General features: G+C 36.1%; 1 protein-coding gene across 5 annotated transcripts in view; it reads right to left on the bottom strand.

The window, feature by feature from the left end:
• Positions 1-15,833, bottom strand: part of SCRN3 (secernin 3) — a 32,149-nt gene that overhangs the window by 15,116 nt on the left and 1,200 nt on the right. For 4 of the 5 annotated variants that reach the window (XM_045480244.1, XM_045480246.1, XM_045480247.1 and 1 more), the window contains exons 2-5: positions 14,692-14,860; positions 12,780-12,961; positions 10,813-11,012; positions 8,859-9,071 (exon numbers count right to left, since the gene is read on the bottom strand). In XM_045480244.1, the coding sequence (XP_045336200.1) occupies positions 8,859-9,071; positions 10,813-11,012; positions 12,780-12,961; positions 14,692-14,850 (754 nt within the window). In that variant the 5' untranslated portion in view covers positions 14,851-14,860. The remainder of the gene's footprint in view (positions 1-8,858; positions 9,072-10,812; positions 11,013-12,779; positions 12,962-14,691; positions 14,861-15,833) is intronic. The other variant, XM_045480248.1, reaches the window with a different exon arrangement.

Below are 15,833 nucleotides of genomic sequence, written 5' to 3'. Positions count from 1 at the left end.
ATAAAACATACTAATTTAAGTCGGTGTCTGATAAAGCTATGTGGGGAAATACGTTCAAGAATTCCATATATTTACATAAATGGATTAGAAAAAAGTTTAGGATGGAAAGCTGCCACCATGGGGCGAAAGCGCCCAAGGTTAGCTAGCAAGATTATTGTAATGGGATCATGCGCAACTTGTTATATCACCTGCAGGAAATTACTTTCCGTCTGGCGCCAATATACTATTGTGCTTTGATCACAAACTCCACTTGCCTCCCCCCCCCCCGACCCGTTGCTTCTTACACACACAAGTTAACAATTACTATCTGATTGTTCTCTTCATGTTCACCACGTGTGTAAGATCTTGTTTCTTCACATCACCATGTGTGTAAGATCTTGAGAGCTCAATAAATACGCAGACAAAAGCTTTGTTTGGGGCTCTGGTCTCCTCCCAGACACTAGTCTCTCTCGTATTCAATTCTATGTCTGCTCTCTTGCTGCACAAGAGAGAACTCCAGACTCCTAGTCTGTGACAAAGCTAGTTTGTGGATACCAATGGGTTAGTTTCTATTGTCTGCTTTCTCTTGGTTTTTGGTCATTTAGTCTTATTACCTGGCATGTCTGATAATTTTTTACCCAATGTTGGAAACTATGAATGAAAATTTGTAGAAGCTCTTCATATTTTCAACAGAGGATTTAATTTTCTTCTGGTAAACACACAGAATATAGGTAGATTACCTACTGATCCAGTTGTGACTGGCCTGGTCCCTGTTGCTTCTTTCTCCTAAGTGTAGTTTTTCTGGGCTGAAAGGCTGGGGTGTTTCCCAGGACTCTTCTTGATTGGCAATCAAATTTAAGTTTTGTCCCTAAAGCCTTGTGAGAGTCCCACATCTCTACTTAGCTTTTTAAGCAGTTAGCAACTACTTTGGTCTTGATTTCTCAGTGTCTCATCCTACATATGTGCCACTTAGAAGTCAATGATTGCTTTAAGGAGAAATTGTGACAAGAAGGTAAGGTGCTTCTCAGAGTGTAGACAGTCTTTTCTCAATCTGTTGAACCTAGACCCTCATGTCCTAACTGTTTCAGGCATTCACCTATGCCTTCATACAGTGGCTTTTATTCCTCCAGCTTTTTTGTTTTATTCCTCCAGATTTTACAGGTATTCTTAGGGGGAGGTCAGTCTAACACTAGTTACTCCTTAATAACCAGAAGCAGAAGTCCAGCTCTGTGCTTTTAACCCTCCACTGTTGTGCCTCCCACCAGTCTCTTTTTACCCTCAAGTAGTATCAATTTCTCAATAACAGTAATGAACATGATAGACCCATATTGGAACAAGTACAGTTAAAATAAAAACCCATAAAACCTATAGTTCCTGGTATCAGATATTTTCAGATACTTTATATTGACAATGTTTAGGAGCACCTGGGTGGCTCAGTCAGTTAAGCATCTGACCCTTGGTCTCGGCTCTGGTCATGATCTCACGATTTGTGAATTTGAGCCTCACATCAGGCTCTGCACTGATGGCACAGAGCCTGCTTGGGATTCTCTCTCTCCCTCTGTCTCTGTGCCCATCCCTGCTTTCTCTCTCTCTTCCTCACAAATAAATAAATCAACTTAAAAAAAAAAAAAGAGGAAACGTTTAACTACTGCATTAAAATTAGTTCTAAAGAAACAAGTAACTTTAACATGGTTGACCACAGCTATTTGTTTGCTCTCTCCTAACACCCTACTACAATGACAGTAAAGGAATAAAAAACAAAATAACCCACAAAGAAAGCATGAAAAGCAAGCATTTCTGCCCCCTCCCATTCCCATGATATATGGGAATAATTAAAAGAAAAAAGCTTACAGCAAGTCTGTACTCAAGATGTGATTCTGTGACATTTCAAATTAAAATAAAACTGACTTCCATATAAAATTATGTTCCGTCCTCAGTCAGTCAACATGTTACCAACTGTTTCATGTTCATAGCAAATTTTCCATTTCTCCACAGGATAGCTATGACTTCAAATTCAAGAAAAATAATTTATAGATAACTTGTTATAGGAGCAAATCTTTCTGTTAATTTTGAGAAAATGCAGGAAGAAAAAAAAGGGGGGCGTACCTGAAAACAGCCCTTCACATTAAAACTAAACAATAAAGCAAAAGCCTACTATCCACTTCTATCTATCAGACACATAGCTTCTGCACCTAGTGAGATTTTAAAATGATTCAAATCTAAATTCCTATAAATGGCAAGTTTTAATGAAAACAGTGTCAGAACCATAACACTGCAATAATACAGGTATTATGAAAATGTTTTCTGTATTCAAAACCTGCAATTCTCAAAATGAAGGGAGGATTTACATGATCACTTGACTAGGATAGCTATAAGTAATCCACTAGCACGCATTGAATAAGTACTGAGACCGCAGTAGCAGGGTTCAGTAAAATGAATGCAAAACACAGGGTGCAATTTCATTGCAATTTAAACTAGTTATTTAAAATACATGAGTGAATATAGATACAATTTGGATATACATGCAGCACAGTTAATAGCTATCAGGTAGCTGGAAAGACGAGAGGTAGGCTCTTCCATCTAGAAAAATCATAGGAAAAATTAACTATAATGTACTAGTAGACAATTTTCTATGAAAGTATTGGGAAGACATTTATTCTTTTGGCAAAGCACAGAAAGCTGGATGAACTGTACTTTACACTTGGGAAGAAAAATAAGTTTCATGTCAGATGCAAGTCTTGCTATAATCATGTATGCATTTTAAATCTATAACTCAGTTATTTTGTAGTTAAATATAACAGAATTAATTATTCTGCTGCAGTGGCTAATTAATTTATAATTACCTCTATTTTTTCTTTTGTCCAATTACCCTAAACCTTACGATTCCTGACATTTTCCTCTCCACCTGAATTATGTGTTGTTATTCTTCATTTTTTAAAAGGAATACCTGCTAATTTATGTCCTGAGCCTCTAAATTTATTGCCAGAAAAAAAGTACACAACAGCAATCTTTGTTACATTATCTGTAAGTTATGGCTTAATCCAACGAACAATCCTTTGTCAACTTCATCAAAAACACTTATGAAACACACACAACATATTACTGCAAGACACTGAACTAGGTGCTGAGAGAAATGTAAGTTCAAATAAGAGAGTCCATTTTTTTCAGTTTCATAGAGGAGATAAACGAGCAGTTTCCTCATTCATAAAATGAAGCTAATACCCAATTAATAGTTCCCTGGAGAACATAATGTAATCACTTAGCACAATGTCTAGCCCTTGATAGCTTTTAATAAATGGGAATAGATATGCTGCAATTGCTACTCCGTCTCTACTTTTACAACAATAGTAAGTCTAAAATTATAATCCTTGGAATAACACATTTTGGCATTTTCTACATATCCATCCACATGAAAAAAAAAGATCATTTAAATAAACTATTTATTAAATGACAAACTAACATTAAGAAACTTTACAGGAAACCTTTCAAATGGTAAGACATTTTGCTGGAAAGCAAAATGTAAGTAAGATACTAAATACTTTGAAAACAATGATATTAAGGCATTCTAAAAAGTCACAAAATTTTTTCTGCCATACCAAATAGATAACATAATTGCTTTGTTTAATGGATACCTAAGAGGCAAATACCAATCACTGATCTCTGAGTAGTTGCTTTCTCATTGATTTACAGAACCATATTATCCTTCAAGTGAAGGAATATATTCGTCACATATTTTGGAATATTAGTGGAATGACCCATTCAGTAGTTATTTCACTCAATAATCTTCTAAATAAAAGGTGTTTTTCTGGAGTTCTTTGGAGGCAAAGGGACAAAGATACATTACAAGTTATTTTTTAAGAATTAGTGGTAACTAGAGGAGGCTAGCTAGCTCAGTCAGTTAGGCATCCAACTCTTGATTTTGGCTCAGGTCATGATCTCAGGGTTTGTGAGACTGAGCCCCACATCAGGCTCTGTGCTGTCAATGGGGAGCCAGCTTGGGATTCTCTCTCTCCTCTCTCTGCTCCTTCCTCTGCTCATGTTCTAACTCTCTCAAAACAAATAAATAAACATTTTTAAAAAGAGTAGTAACTAAATATAAAAATGGAAAGATATACTAATTAACAGGCAATTTAAAAATCACAATTTTTTAACAAACATAAGAATATGTCTAATCTTACTAGTAACAGATCTGTTTTAAAATAATAACATGTCATGAATAGACACTTCTCCAAAGAAGACATCCAGATGGCCAACTGACACATGAAAAAATGCTCAACATCACTCATCATCAGGGAAATACAAATCAAAACCACAATGAGATATCACCTCACACCTGTCAGAATGGCTAACATTAACAACTCAGGCAACAATAGATGTTGGCGAAGATGGGGAGAAAGAGGAACCCTTTTGCACTGCTGGTGGGAATGCAAACTGGTGCAGCCACTCTGGAAAACAGTATAGAGGTTCCTCAAAAAACTAAAAATAGAACTACCCTACGACCCAGCAATTGCACTACTAGATATTTATCCAAGGGATACAGGTGTGCTGTTTTGAAGGGACACATGCACCCCAATGTCTATAGCAGCACTGTGAACAATAGCCAAAGTATGGAAAGAGCCCAGATGTCCATTGATGGATGAATGGATAAAGAAGATGTGGTATATCTATACAATGGAGTATTACTCGGCAATGAAAAAGAATGAAATCTTGCCATTTGCAACTACATGGATGGAACTAGAAGGTATTATGCGAAGCGAAATTAGTCAGAGAAAGTCAAGTATCATATGACTTCACTCATATGAGGACTTTAAGATACAAAACAGATAAACATAAGGGAAAGGAAGCAAAAATAATAGAAAAACAGGGAAGGGGACAAAACATAAGAGACTCTTAAATATGGTGAACAAACAAAGGTTACTGGAGGAGTGTGGGAGGGGGGATGGGCTAAATGGGTAAGGGGCATTAAGGAATCTACTCCTGAAGTCACTGTTGCACTATATGCTAACTTGGATGTAAATTAAAAAATTAATTAAAAATAAATAAAGGCAATGAGATATTTAAAAACTGTTTATAGAATAGGGTAAAAATAGAGATAGAAGAAAAGAAAAATAAAGATAAAAACCATACAATTTAAAAAATAATAAAAAAATAAAATAGTAACATGTCATTTTTGCCTACACAATTTACTAAGGTTGAACAAAAATAATATCCTACATTGATAAATATATTAGAACGGCACTCAAATATTGCTGGTAGAAATTTAATTTGATGCAACTTTTCTGGTGGCCATTTTGACAATGTGTTTCAAAAACCTTTAAACATGCATATGCTTTGACCCTACATTCTACTTCTAGAAACATATTCTAGGAAAATAATCATGAATGAGAATATAAATAAGGTGTAAGCATATTACATAATTTTCAGTACTGAAAAACTAAAAACAACCTAGATAATGGGGAATTTGTTAACTAAAGTATGAGTCATACAATCAGTCATTACTATATAATGATTATAATACAACCATATGGAAGCAAACAAGATATCACAATATTAGAATACTATGCATCTTTAAAAAAATTTTTTTAGGGGCGCCTGGGTGGCGCAGTCGGTTGAGCGTCCGACTTCAGCCAGGTCACGATCTCGCGGTCCGTGAGTTCGAGCCCCGCGTCGGGCTCTGGGCTGATGGCTCAGAGCCTGGAGCCTGTTTCCGATTCTGTGTCTCCCTCTCTCTCTGCCCCTCCCCCGTTCATGCTCTGTCTCTCTCTGTCCCAAAAATAAATAAACGTTGAAAAAAAAAAAAATTAAAAAAAAAAAAAAATTTTTTTAATGTTTATTCATTTTTGAAAGACAGAAACTGAGCACAAGCAGGGGTGGGGCAGAGAGAGAGGGGGACACAGAATCTGAAGCAGGCTCCAGGCTCTGAGCTGTCAGCACAGAGCCCGACATGGGGCTCAAACTCACAAACCACGAGATCATGACCCGAGCCGAAGTGGGACACTTAACCAACTGAGCCACCCAAGCGCCCCTAGAATATTATGCATCTTTTAAAAATGAGAAAGTTCTGTACATATCAAAACAGAATTATCTATATTATATATTGCTAACTAAAGAAAAGTTATGTGCAGAACTGTGTATATGGCATACTGCCATTTCTGTAAAAAAAAGAAAAAAGAAAAAATTACATATACATATTTGTTTCATTAAGCATATATTATATCTGGAAGACATAAGGGAATACCTACGGAAAAAAGAAATGAGTATCTAGAGACAGAGTAGGAATATACTCTTGTATACTCTTATGTACCTGTGGATTTTGAATCATGTGAATATATTTCTATTTCTATAAGTAAAATAATGTCAATAGAGTATTAAATAACATAGGAAGGAGTTCTGCTTTCAATTAAGCTAAGTGAGTTCCTATCAGACCAACCCTCCCTTAGATAACTATAAACTTGGGATGTAATACAAACTATCAGGCACCTGGGTGGCTCAGTTGGTTAAGTATGTGACTTTGGCTCAGGGCATGATCCCAAGAGATCATGGGTTCGAGTCCTGAATCAGGTGAGCTTGAGCCCCACTTCAGGTGAGCCCCACTTCTCTCTCTCTCATTGTCTCTCTCTCTCCTTCCCTCCCTCTCTCTCTTTGCCCTCACTTGCACCCTCTCTCTTTCTCAAAAAAATACAGACTACCTGAAGGTTCTTTACAGTGGACAAAAACAGGAAAATTCTGGAGGGGGACATTTGGAAGATAGGATGAAACACAGGATAAATTTCCTATTTGTGTTCTGGCTTTAGCTCAAGAGAAGGCCACAGTCAATGCTGCACAGTATTGTGCAGGTATTTACAGAAAATCTCCGTCTTTCTGGCTTGAAGAACCAGAGGTCAACCACAGTACTAGAAAGGGAAGGAAGAATCCCATAAAAGATGGAGTTACAGAGAAGAACCCCCAAATTCTGTGGGGAAAAAAAACCTGCCCAAATCTCCATCTGCTGTGTGAATTGCCATGTGAGGCAGTTTGCAAGCAGCTCAGCTAAAGATGAAAGAACTCAGCTGAAATTTGAGTTGCCCACCCATTGGGTTTACAGATTGAGTACAACCAATTAAATTGTCTGCCAAATCAAGAGTTATTTCTTTTTAGGTGAGTTTTGGTGGTTTGTGGCTTTCAAGGAATTAGTTCATTTCCTTTACTTATTGAATACACTTAGAGCTGTTTGTAGTATTCCTCTATTACCTTCCTTATTGTGTTGTGATTGATAATGATATTTCTCTTCCTGACATATAACTTGTGTTGTTTTCCTCTTCTTCTTTGTCAAACTGTCTACAGTGTATCAATTTTATTGCTCTTTTCAAAGAACCAGCTTTTGGTTTGATCAATTTTCTCCACTGCTTTGTTATTTTCAATGTTATTGATTTCTGCTCTTGTTTTTATTATTTCCTTACTTTTCCTTGACTGGGATTTTGGTTTGGTTTGTTTGATTCATTTTGTTTCCTTTCTTTTTTTTTATTTAAAAAAAATTTTTTAATGTTTTTTTTATTTTTGAGAGAGGGAGAAACAGACCACATGTGGGGGAGGGTTAGAGAGAGGAGACACAGAATCCGAAGCAGGCTCCAGGCTCTGAGCTGTCAGCACAGAGCTTGACGTGGGGCTCAAACTCACAAACCAGGAGATCATGACCTTAGCCCAAGTCAGATGCTTAACCACCTGAGCCACCCAGGCGCCTCCATTTTGTTTCATTTCTTAAGGTTGGAAGTTTAAGTATATTATTGATTTAAGACCTTTCTTATTATGTTCTGTGAGCACTAAATGCTATAAATTTCCCTGTAAGCACTACTTTTGCTGCATCCCATAAATTTTGGTATATTCATTTTCACTTCATTCCACTCAAAATATTTTCTAATTTCCCTTGAGACTTCTTTTTTTGACCCACAGATTAAAAGTATGTTGTGCAATTTCCAAGTATTTGGGGACTTTCCAGATATCCTTCTAAAATTGGTTTTTAATTTAATTTCATTATCACCAGAAACCATCCTTTGCTCACTGTTTCTTTTAAATTTGGTAAGATTTGTTTTATGACCCAGGATATGGGTAATCTTGATGTTTGATGTGCACTTGAAAAGAATATATGTTACGCTGTTGTTGGGTGGAGTATCCCATAAATAATCAGTTAGATATAGTGGTTGATGGTATTATTCAGGTTTTTTATTATCCTTGCAGATTTCCTGTCCAGTGGTTCTTCTGATAACTAAAAGAGAAGTACTGAAGTCTCCAATTATAATTATGAAATTGTCTATTTTTCCTTTCAATTCTGTCAGTTCTTCATGTATTTTGAAGTTTTGTTGTTAGATGCATATATATTTACCAGGGAAACATAATAAGCCTAAAATAACCTTTCTTTGATTATGTAGTGTCCCTCTTTCTCCCTGGTATTTCATCTTGCTCTAAAGTCTAATTTGTCTAAGGGCACCTGGGTGGCTCAGTCGGTTGAGCATCTGACTTAGGCTCAGGTTTGTGGGTTCAAACCCTGCATCAGGCTCTGTGCTGATAGCTCAAAGCATGGAGCCTACTTCAGATTCTGTGTCTCCTTCTCCTTCAGCCCCTCCCTGCTCACGCTCTGTCTCTCTGTCTCTCTCTCTCTCAGAAATGAATACATGTTTAAAAAAATTTAAAAATAAAAGAATTATTATCCTCTCAAAATTATATAGTGCTTCAGTCATCTCAGAGGAAAAAAACGCTTACAATATCAGTTTACAGAATTTCAGTTTAGTAAAACTATATCTCTACTAAGAATAATTCCCCCCAAACCAGATTTTATCATATCCACATTATACCTAGACAAAATATAATTTTTCATTCTGATATTATTTCAATGATAACATTACCTTTGTGCTTATTCAGAAGCTTGTAGCCTTCACAGTATCTGCCTGGTGAAAGCATCATCTTGGCTGTGTCAAGATAAGAGTATGTTGCAGCAAAATCAAACTCCGTTTTACCATCCCACCAACCTTTCTGCTTAGCATAGTTTCTCAGGTCTGGATGTTCCCGATCAATCTTGGTTGTTATAGAAAGCTGATTAGAAATATTACGAACTCCCTCTATTTTCAAAGAAGAACAAGGAAAGGGAAGAGAAAAATCACATTTAACATACTGTATTTATCTGTACATTATTAACCACTATTTAAATGTGAATGTAGACTTCTCATCTATTACACACTCAAAGACATAAAAGAATTACTTTAAAAAAATTTTTTTTAAGTTTATTCATTTTGAGAGAGACAGAGCATGTGAATAGGGAAGGGGCAGAGAGAAAGGGAGAGAGAATCCCAAGCAGGCTCCATACTGTCAGGACAGAGCCTGACACAGTGCTCAATCCCACAAAATGTGAGATCACGACCTGAGCTGAAGTCAGACACATAAGTGACTGAGCCACCCAGGCACCCCCTAGAAGTTACTTTTTAAGAAGTAGTCATAAATAATATTAGAACAGAAATATAAGACTTTGCAAAATATCATGGCACTAAGTTATAACAAATTTTCAACTAAAAAACAAAACAGGTGGGAGGGAGGGAAGGGTGGGTGATGGGTATTGAGGAGGGCACCTTTTGGGATGAGCACTGGTTGTTGTATGGAAACCAATTTGACAATAAACTTCATATATTGAAAAAATAAAAATAAAAAATAAATAAAAAATAAAAAACAAAACAGAAGAAACAATAAAAACCAGTTCTAAAGAGATCATAGTAAATAAAAGAGATCATGAAAAATGAAAATTGATGAATGTTTTAAAACAGATTTAGAATAACAGTCTGACAAGTAGAAATCAATTGCCCCCCAATTAGAAAATATTAAATGTCTAAATTCACTTTTATATCTTAACAAACACACAGGCAAAATATAAAATGAAATGTCCATCAAAACTGGCAATGACTTATTTTGAAAAATAACATCCAAATCCTCCAAAGCTCAAGGCTACCTTCATGAAGACTTTCTGAATTTTTCCAGTCCACAATTACTTTTCCCTTCTCTAATTGTTCACAGCATCTATGTGCCTGAATCATTCATGCAACATGTAATATTTTCTCATGTGTACCTTATCTCCCCTGTAAAACTAGGAGATCCAGGAGGTAAGTACATAGGAAGTACATGATCATGCTTAAGCACAAGACTGTACTCTAATGAAAGAATATTGAACTGAGAGTCAGGAGGGAAAGAATTAAATTCTAAGCCTTTCAATCACTGCCTTGAGTAAATCACATCCCTTTTCTGGATTTCCTCACTTTAAAAATGAAAGGAATATTTGATCACAAAGAAACCACGAAAAACATGTAAAGCATCCCAAAACAATCAAATTGTGTTATTCAGTGTTTATGCTTTACTATAATATCAACATATTCTTTCCAACCCTAATGGACAGACACAAATCCCCAGCAACACTCCCCTTTCCTTACCTCCTTATGCATGTGTGATCAAATTTTTGAGTTCAGCCCAAAGGTAAATGAGGAAGAAATGGCAAGGGGTTATTAAGTGGAAAAGTACTATAAAACAGCCAAGAGCAGCTGCACAGAAAATATATACAGATTATATAAAATTAATATCATAATATGAAAAAGAGATAACATCATCTTTTCCTCTTTTTCAGAAAAGTTTTTTATAGTGCTCTTTCACTATTACATTCTTTCACATTTTGTTTTTCATTTCCCCTGCACTTTAACCCTTTATTGCACTGGATTATAAATCTTGAGAAACAATTAAATGCAACGTCTACAGTTAAGGGGGTTATTTTATTAATTGTAAAACAAACTAAAAACAAATTAAATCATGAGAAGTTGTCCATACCTTGTACTTTTTCTGCTGCCCAGTACTTCCCTGCAGTCTCCAGAATCCAGGCTTCATTCCTATCAGCTATCAGGAAACTGTTATGATAGCTGAATACCATCCTACCCTCTGAACAATTTCCACCCTGGCCATATTTTTCTAATAGATCAACAATGACATTGAGGGCTTTTTCAGCTGTATCAGCTCTTTCAAGGCCAAGTCTAAAATAAAAATATTAAAGTTCTCAGATTAAAATAAATTTCCATTATTTTTCTTAAATAATTTCATGCACATGAGATTTTATTTTATATTCAAAATAAAAGTTCTTTTTTAAGAACTTTATCTGTTTTAAGTTAACAGATAAACTGAAATCCAACTTTAAAAAAAATTTTTTTAACATTTATTTATTTTTTTTTTTATTTTTTTTTTAACGTTTATTTTTGAGACAGAGAGAGACAGAGCATGAATGGGGGAGGGTCAGAGAGAGGGAGACACAGACTCTGAAACAGGCTCCAGGCTCCGAGCTGTCAGCACAGAGCCCGACGCGGGGCTCGAACTCACGGACCTCGAGATCATGACCCGAGCCGAAGTCGGCCGCTCAACCGACTGAGCCACCCAGGCGCCCCAACGTTTATTATTTTTGAGACAGAGAGACAGAGACAGAGCACAAGAGAGGGAGGGGCAGAAGAGAGCGAGAGACACAGAATCTGAAGCAGGCTCCAGGCTCCAAGCTGTCAGCACAGAGCTCAGTGCAGGGCTCGAACTCACAAACTGTGAGAACATGACCTGAGCCAAAGCTGAACGCTTAACTGACTGAGCCACCCAGGCACCCCTGAAATCCAACTTCTAAGCCATTCCTTCTGAAGTCAGTTTGAAATCATGAAAATAAAGTTTTTGGAGTGAAATAGCTCAATGTTAAAATTCCATTGTGGTAACTTATTGCCAAGTTGCTTTATCTCTGTACCTCAGGTATCTCATCTGTAAAATGAGGATAATAATATATAGTCCATGAGGTTACTGTGAGAATTAAGGTCTGATACAGTATATTTGGTATTTCCAATAAACCATAATTTTCAACTCCTTCTCTCAATGATATTTGAGTCTTCAAATTACATGCTTATATGGGCATACTTTGGAGATAATGCAGGAGCAGTTACAGGCCACTGGAATAAAATGAATATTGCGAAAAGTGAGTCAAATGAATTTTTTGGTTTCCAAGTGTATATAAAAGTTATGTTCACACTATACTGTAGTCCATTAAGTATGCAACAGCATTACGTCTAAAAAAACAATTATATACCTTAATTTAAAAATTAATTTAAAACTATTGCTAAAAAATGCTAACCATTATCTGAGCTTTCAATAAGTTATAATCACTGGTTGCAGATCACCATAATATAATAATAATAAAAAGTTTGAAATAGTGTGAGAACTGGGGCGCCTGGGTGACTCAGTCAGTTGAGCATCCAACTCTTGGTTTTGGCTCAGGTCATGATCTCACAGCTCATGAGTTCAAACCCCACATCGGGCTCTGTGCTGACAGTGCAGACCTGCTTGGGATTCTCCCTCCCTCTCTCTGCCCCTCCCCCACTCATGCTGTCTCTGTCTCCCTCAAAATAAATAAATAAACTTAAAAAATATACAAATAAAAAAATAGCGTGAGACACAAAAATCGTGTGAGATACCAAAATGTGACACAGAGACACAAAGTGAGCAAATGCTATTGTAAAAAATGGCACCAACAGACTTGCCTGACACAGCATTGCCACAAACCTTCCATTTCGAAAAAATGCAATATCTGTGAAGTGCAATAAAGGAAACCATAATAAAATGAGGTATGCCTGTATTCTAAAGCATTTTAACACAAACTATGAAGTATCGACATCCCCAAAATGGGACAAAAATAGGAAAATAAAACTGGCAAGAGTTATACCAAAATTAAAATTTTAGACATGGTCTATACCAGAAAAATATAATTAAAAAATAACCTGACAAGATCCATGCCCAGTAGCGCCTCTTCATCACACACTTCTTCTCTTCCCCATACAGCTTCATTCCCAATGCAAACTCCATGCTCGTTGGCTCCCATTTCTGCCCCCCATAACCAAGCTGGGCGACTGAGGACAACAGCATATGTTTCAGGAACTTGATCAATTTCTATGTAAGTACACTGTAAAGAAAGGCATAACAACAACCATAAAACCAAAAAAGGAGAAGTTACCAAATTCTAGAATCCTAAAAATCAATCAGAAGACATGTCCGTTATGAAATAAAGTATAACTAACTTAAAAATTTCAATAATAAAGTCATTACCCTTAAAACATATTCAGAATTGACCCTAAAGCTTTTATTCATTCAAATATTTACTAAGCATCTCCTCTTATAAAGTACTCTGCTAAGAGATATGTTAGTTACAAAGATGAATTAGATACAGATCTTGCTTTCAAGAAACTAAGACTTGCACATTAACTAAAATATAACAAAATGTAAAGTATAAGGACTGTGAAGAAAAATAAAAATGAGGTGCTAACGGAAGCTCAGTAGAGAGATAGTTTCTAGTTGTGAAATCTCGAAACATTTTGTAGAGGAGGATGTATTGAGTAGATGCTTAAGGGAGGAGACCTCAATCTCAATGTCTAGTATTTCTTAATTAGTGACCTAAGTCCCATATGTTAGCCCTTACATACAAGAGAATTGCTTGTATGAATTACATACAAGAGAATTATGTAGCATGTGAAAGTCAACCATCTGGTATGTCCACAGTAGTGAAAAGAATAAGAACCACTGGCTTCAGAACAGGAGAAATTTAAACATAAAGAGAGAAAGTGGAAAGGGACCCATGGTAAATAAATAGTCTCAGCAAAAGAAAAAAAAAATTTCCCTGTATACAGAAAACATCTTATTTATTTTATTATTATTATATCAATAAAATGAAATCTAAAAAATATATGTTAGCAATAAAAGTATAATATGAAACTTTAAGTTCCGTGTTGAATGGGTTTTTAATAAAAATTTTTAAAAGGATCATTTAATTAATGTGTGTACTACTGAATGATTACATAAAATGCGTATTAATAATGTAACCACAGGGCCCCATAAACCTTTTTTGATGTTAAAACTGTTATTTCCAGAGATTGGAATGACTTTCTCTATTCTCCACCAATCAGAATCCTTTTTGGCCATCAAACTCCAGCTGAATCCCAGCTCCTGGGGAAGCCTTCCTCGATCTCTAGTCTGAATTAATTGCTCCTTCTCTATTGCTGACACAACTTGTGGCTCTTATTAAAGCATCCCACTTTACAATGGGGTTAATTACATATACATCCTATTCCTCTACTAGACTCTAAGCTCCTGGAAGACAGAACTAGTCTTGACAGCAGGCGTTAAATCCTTGCCCTATTTGACATGCTTGCATATGATAAACATTCGAATATTTGATCAAAGAATCAACAACTATTTCTATTGTTTTTTCAGCTTCCTCCAAATCACTGAAATAAAAGACCAGAAGTCTAATTCTGACTCAAATTATTTTTCAAATTTAAATTCTTGAAGTTTTAACTTCTAGAGTCTCTGCCAGATAACTAGCTAATTAAAAAGCTGCTTATGATACTTTTATTTATTTTTTTTTTTAATTTTTTTTTCCAACGTTTATTTATTTTTGGGACAGAGAGAGACAGAGCATGAACAGGGGAGGGGCAGAGAGAGAGGGAGACACAGAATCGGAAACAGACTCCAGGCTCTGAGCCATCAGCCCAGAGCCCGACGCGGGGCTCGAACTCACGGACCACGAGATCGTGACCTGGCTGAAGTCGGACGCTTAACCGACTGCGCCACCCAGGCGCCCCTGCTTATGATACTTTTAAAGAAAACTATTGCTAACAAAACATGTACTTCACCTACCTGAAGATGTTCTCTCAGGTTCTCATGAACTGCAGCAGGAAAATAAACTACCTCCTGTACTTCGTCACACAATCTATCTGAATTTTTTCCAAAAATAATCCTGTTATCAACCGTTGCTGGAGGTAATGCCACAAAAGTATCACAGGAACAAGGTTCCATTTTTTAAAAACTAAAAAACATACAGAAGATTCAAAATAAAAAGGGAGAAACATTTTTAGTATATACAAAACAAAGAGTTCTACTTGACAACCAAGGGATGTTATTGCCATATCAAATAAAGAGTGTTCATTAACGTTTTAAACTTTATACTGCACTACAAAAATCTGTAAGAAAATGACTTGGGAATGAATCTTGTACTACAAGAATCAATAAGAAAAAGACATTACAAGTAACTTCTTCTAGTCTATAGGTTAAATTTATCCTCTAAGATGTTTCTCTCCTGAAGTTTTCCCTGAATCTCCTTTCAGTATTTCTATATTTGGGAACCCATGCACTTAACTCTACTGCTATGAAGACTATATTTGTGTACGCCTATGAGTTTCCATATTTGTGCACATATATGAGTCTCCTTCTGGACAATAAGATCCATGAGGGCTGGGAGCGTGCTTTATTAATCTTTGTATTCTCATCACCTGAAGTTATGAAATGTCCCAGTACTTCCTCAAAGGAAGGAAGGGGTCTCCTTTGAGCTGAAGAAGAATACACCCAGATTATAATACTGAGAAGACTGAAATTTTAAGACTCGCTGAATCAGACAAATACAAAAACATGTTAATCAAAATACCAAACTGTTGATATGTCTAGGAAGAAGTTCACATACGTAACTTATAAATCCTGATTGTAGAATTTAGTATCAAGATTGTGTCTTCATTTGTAATTTGGAAAACCCGAAATCCTCAGTTTTGGTAGATCATATTTGCTTCCAGAATGGACATACTGTTTTAGAGTTTCCTGCTTTCCCTTATTTTATAATGCCCAAACTTTAGAATGGCTTTACACAAACAGATACTAGCAGTTTATTTTATTAAAAAAAAATTTTTTGAGAGAGAGAGAATCTTAACCAGGCTCCATGGTCAGCGACCCTGGGATCAGGACCTGAGCAGAACTCGAGATTGGATGATCCACTGACTGAGTCACCCAGG

Source organism: Leopardus geoffroyi, chromosome C1, assembly GCF_018350155.1.
Source record: "Leopardus geoffroyi isolate Oge1 chromosome C1, O.geoffroyi_Oge1_pat1.0, whole genome shotgun sequence".
NCBI classification, from domain to species: domain Eukaryota; kingdom Metazoa; phylum Chordata; class Mammalia; order Carnivora; family Felidae; genus Leopardus; species Leopardus geoffroyi.
Note: the sequence above shows the minus strand (reverse complement) of the source record. Positions and strands in the feature narration are given on the sequence as shown.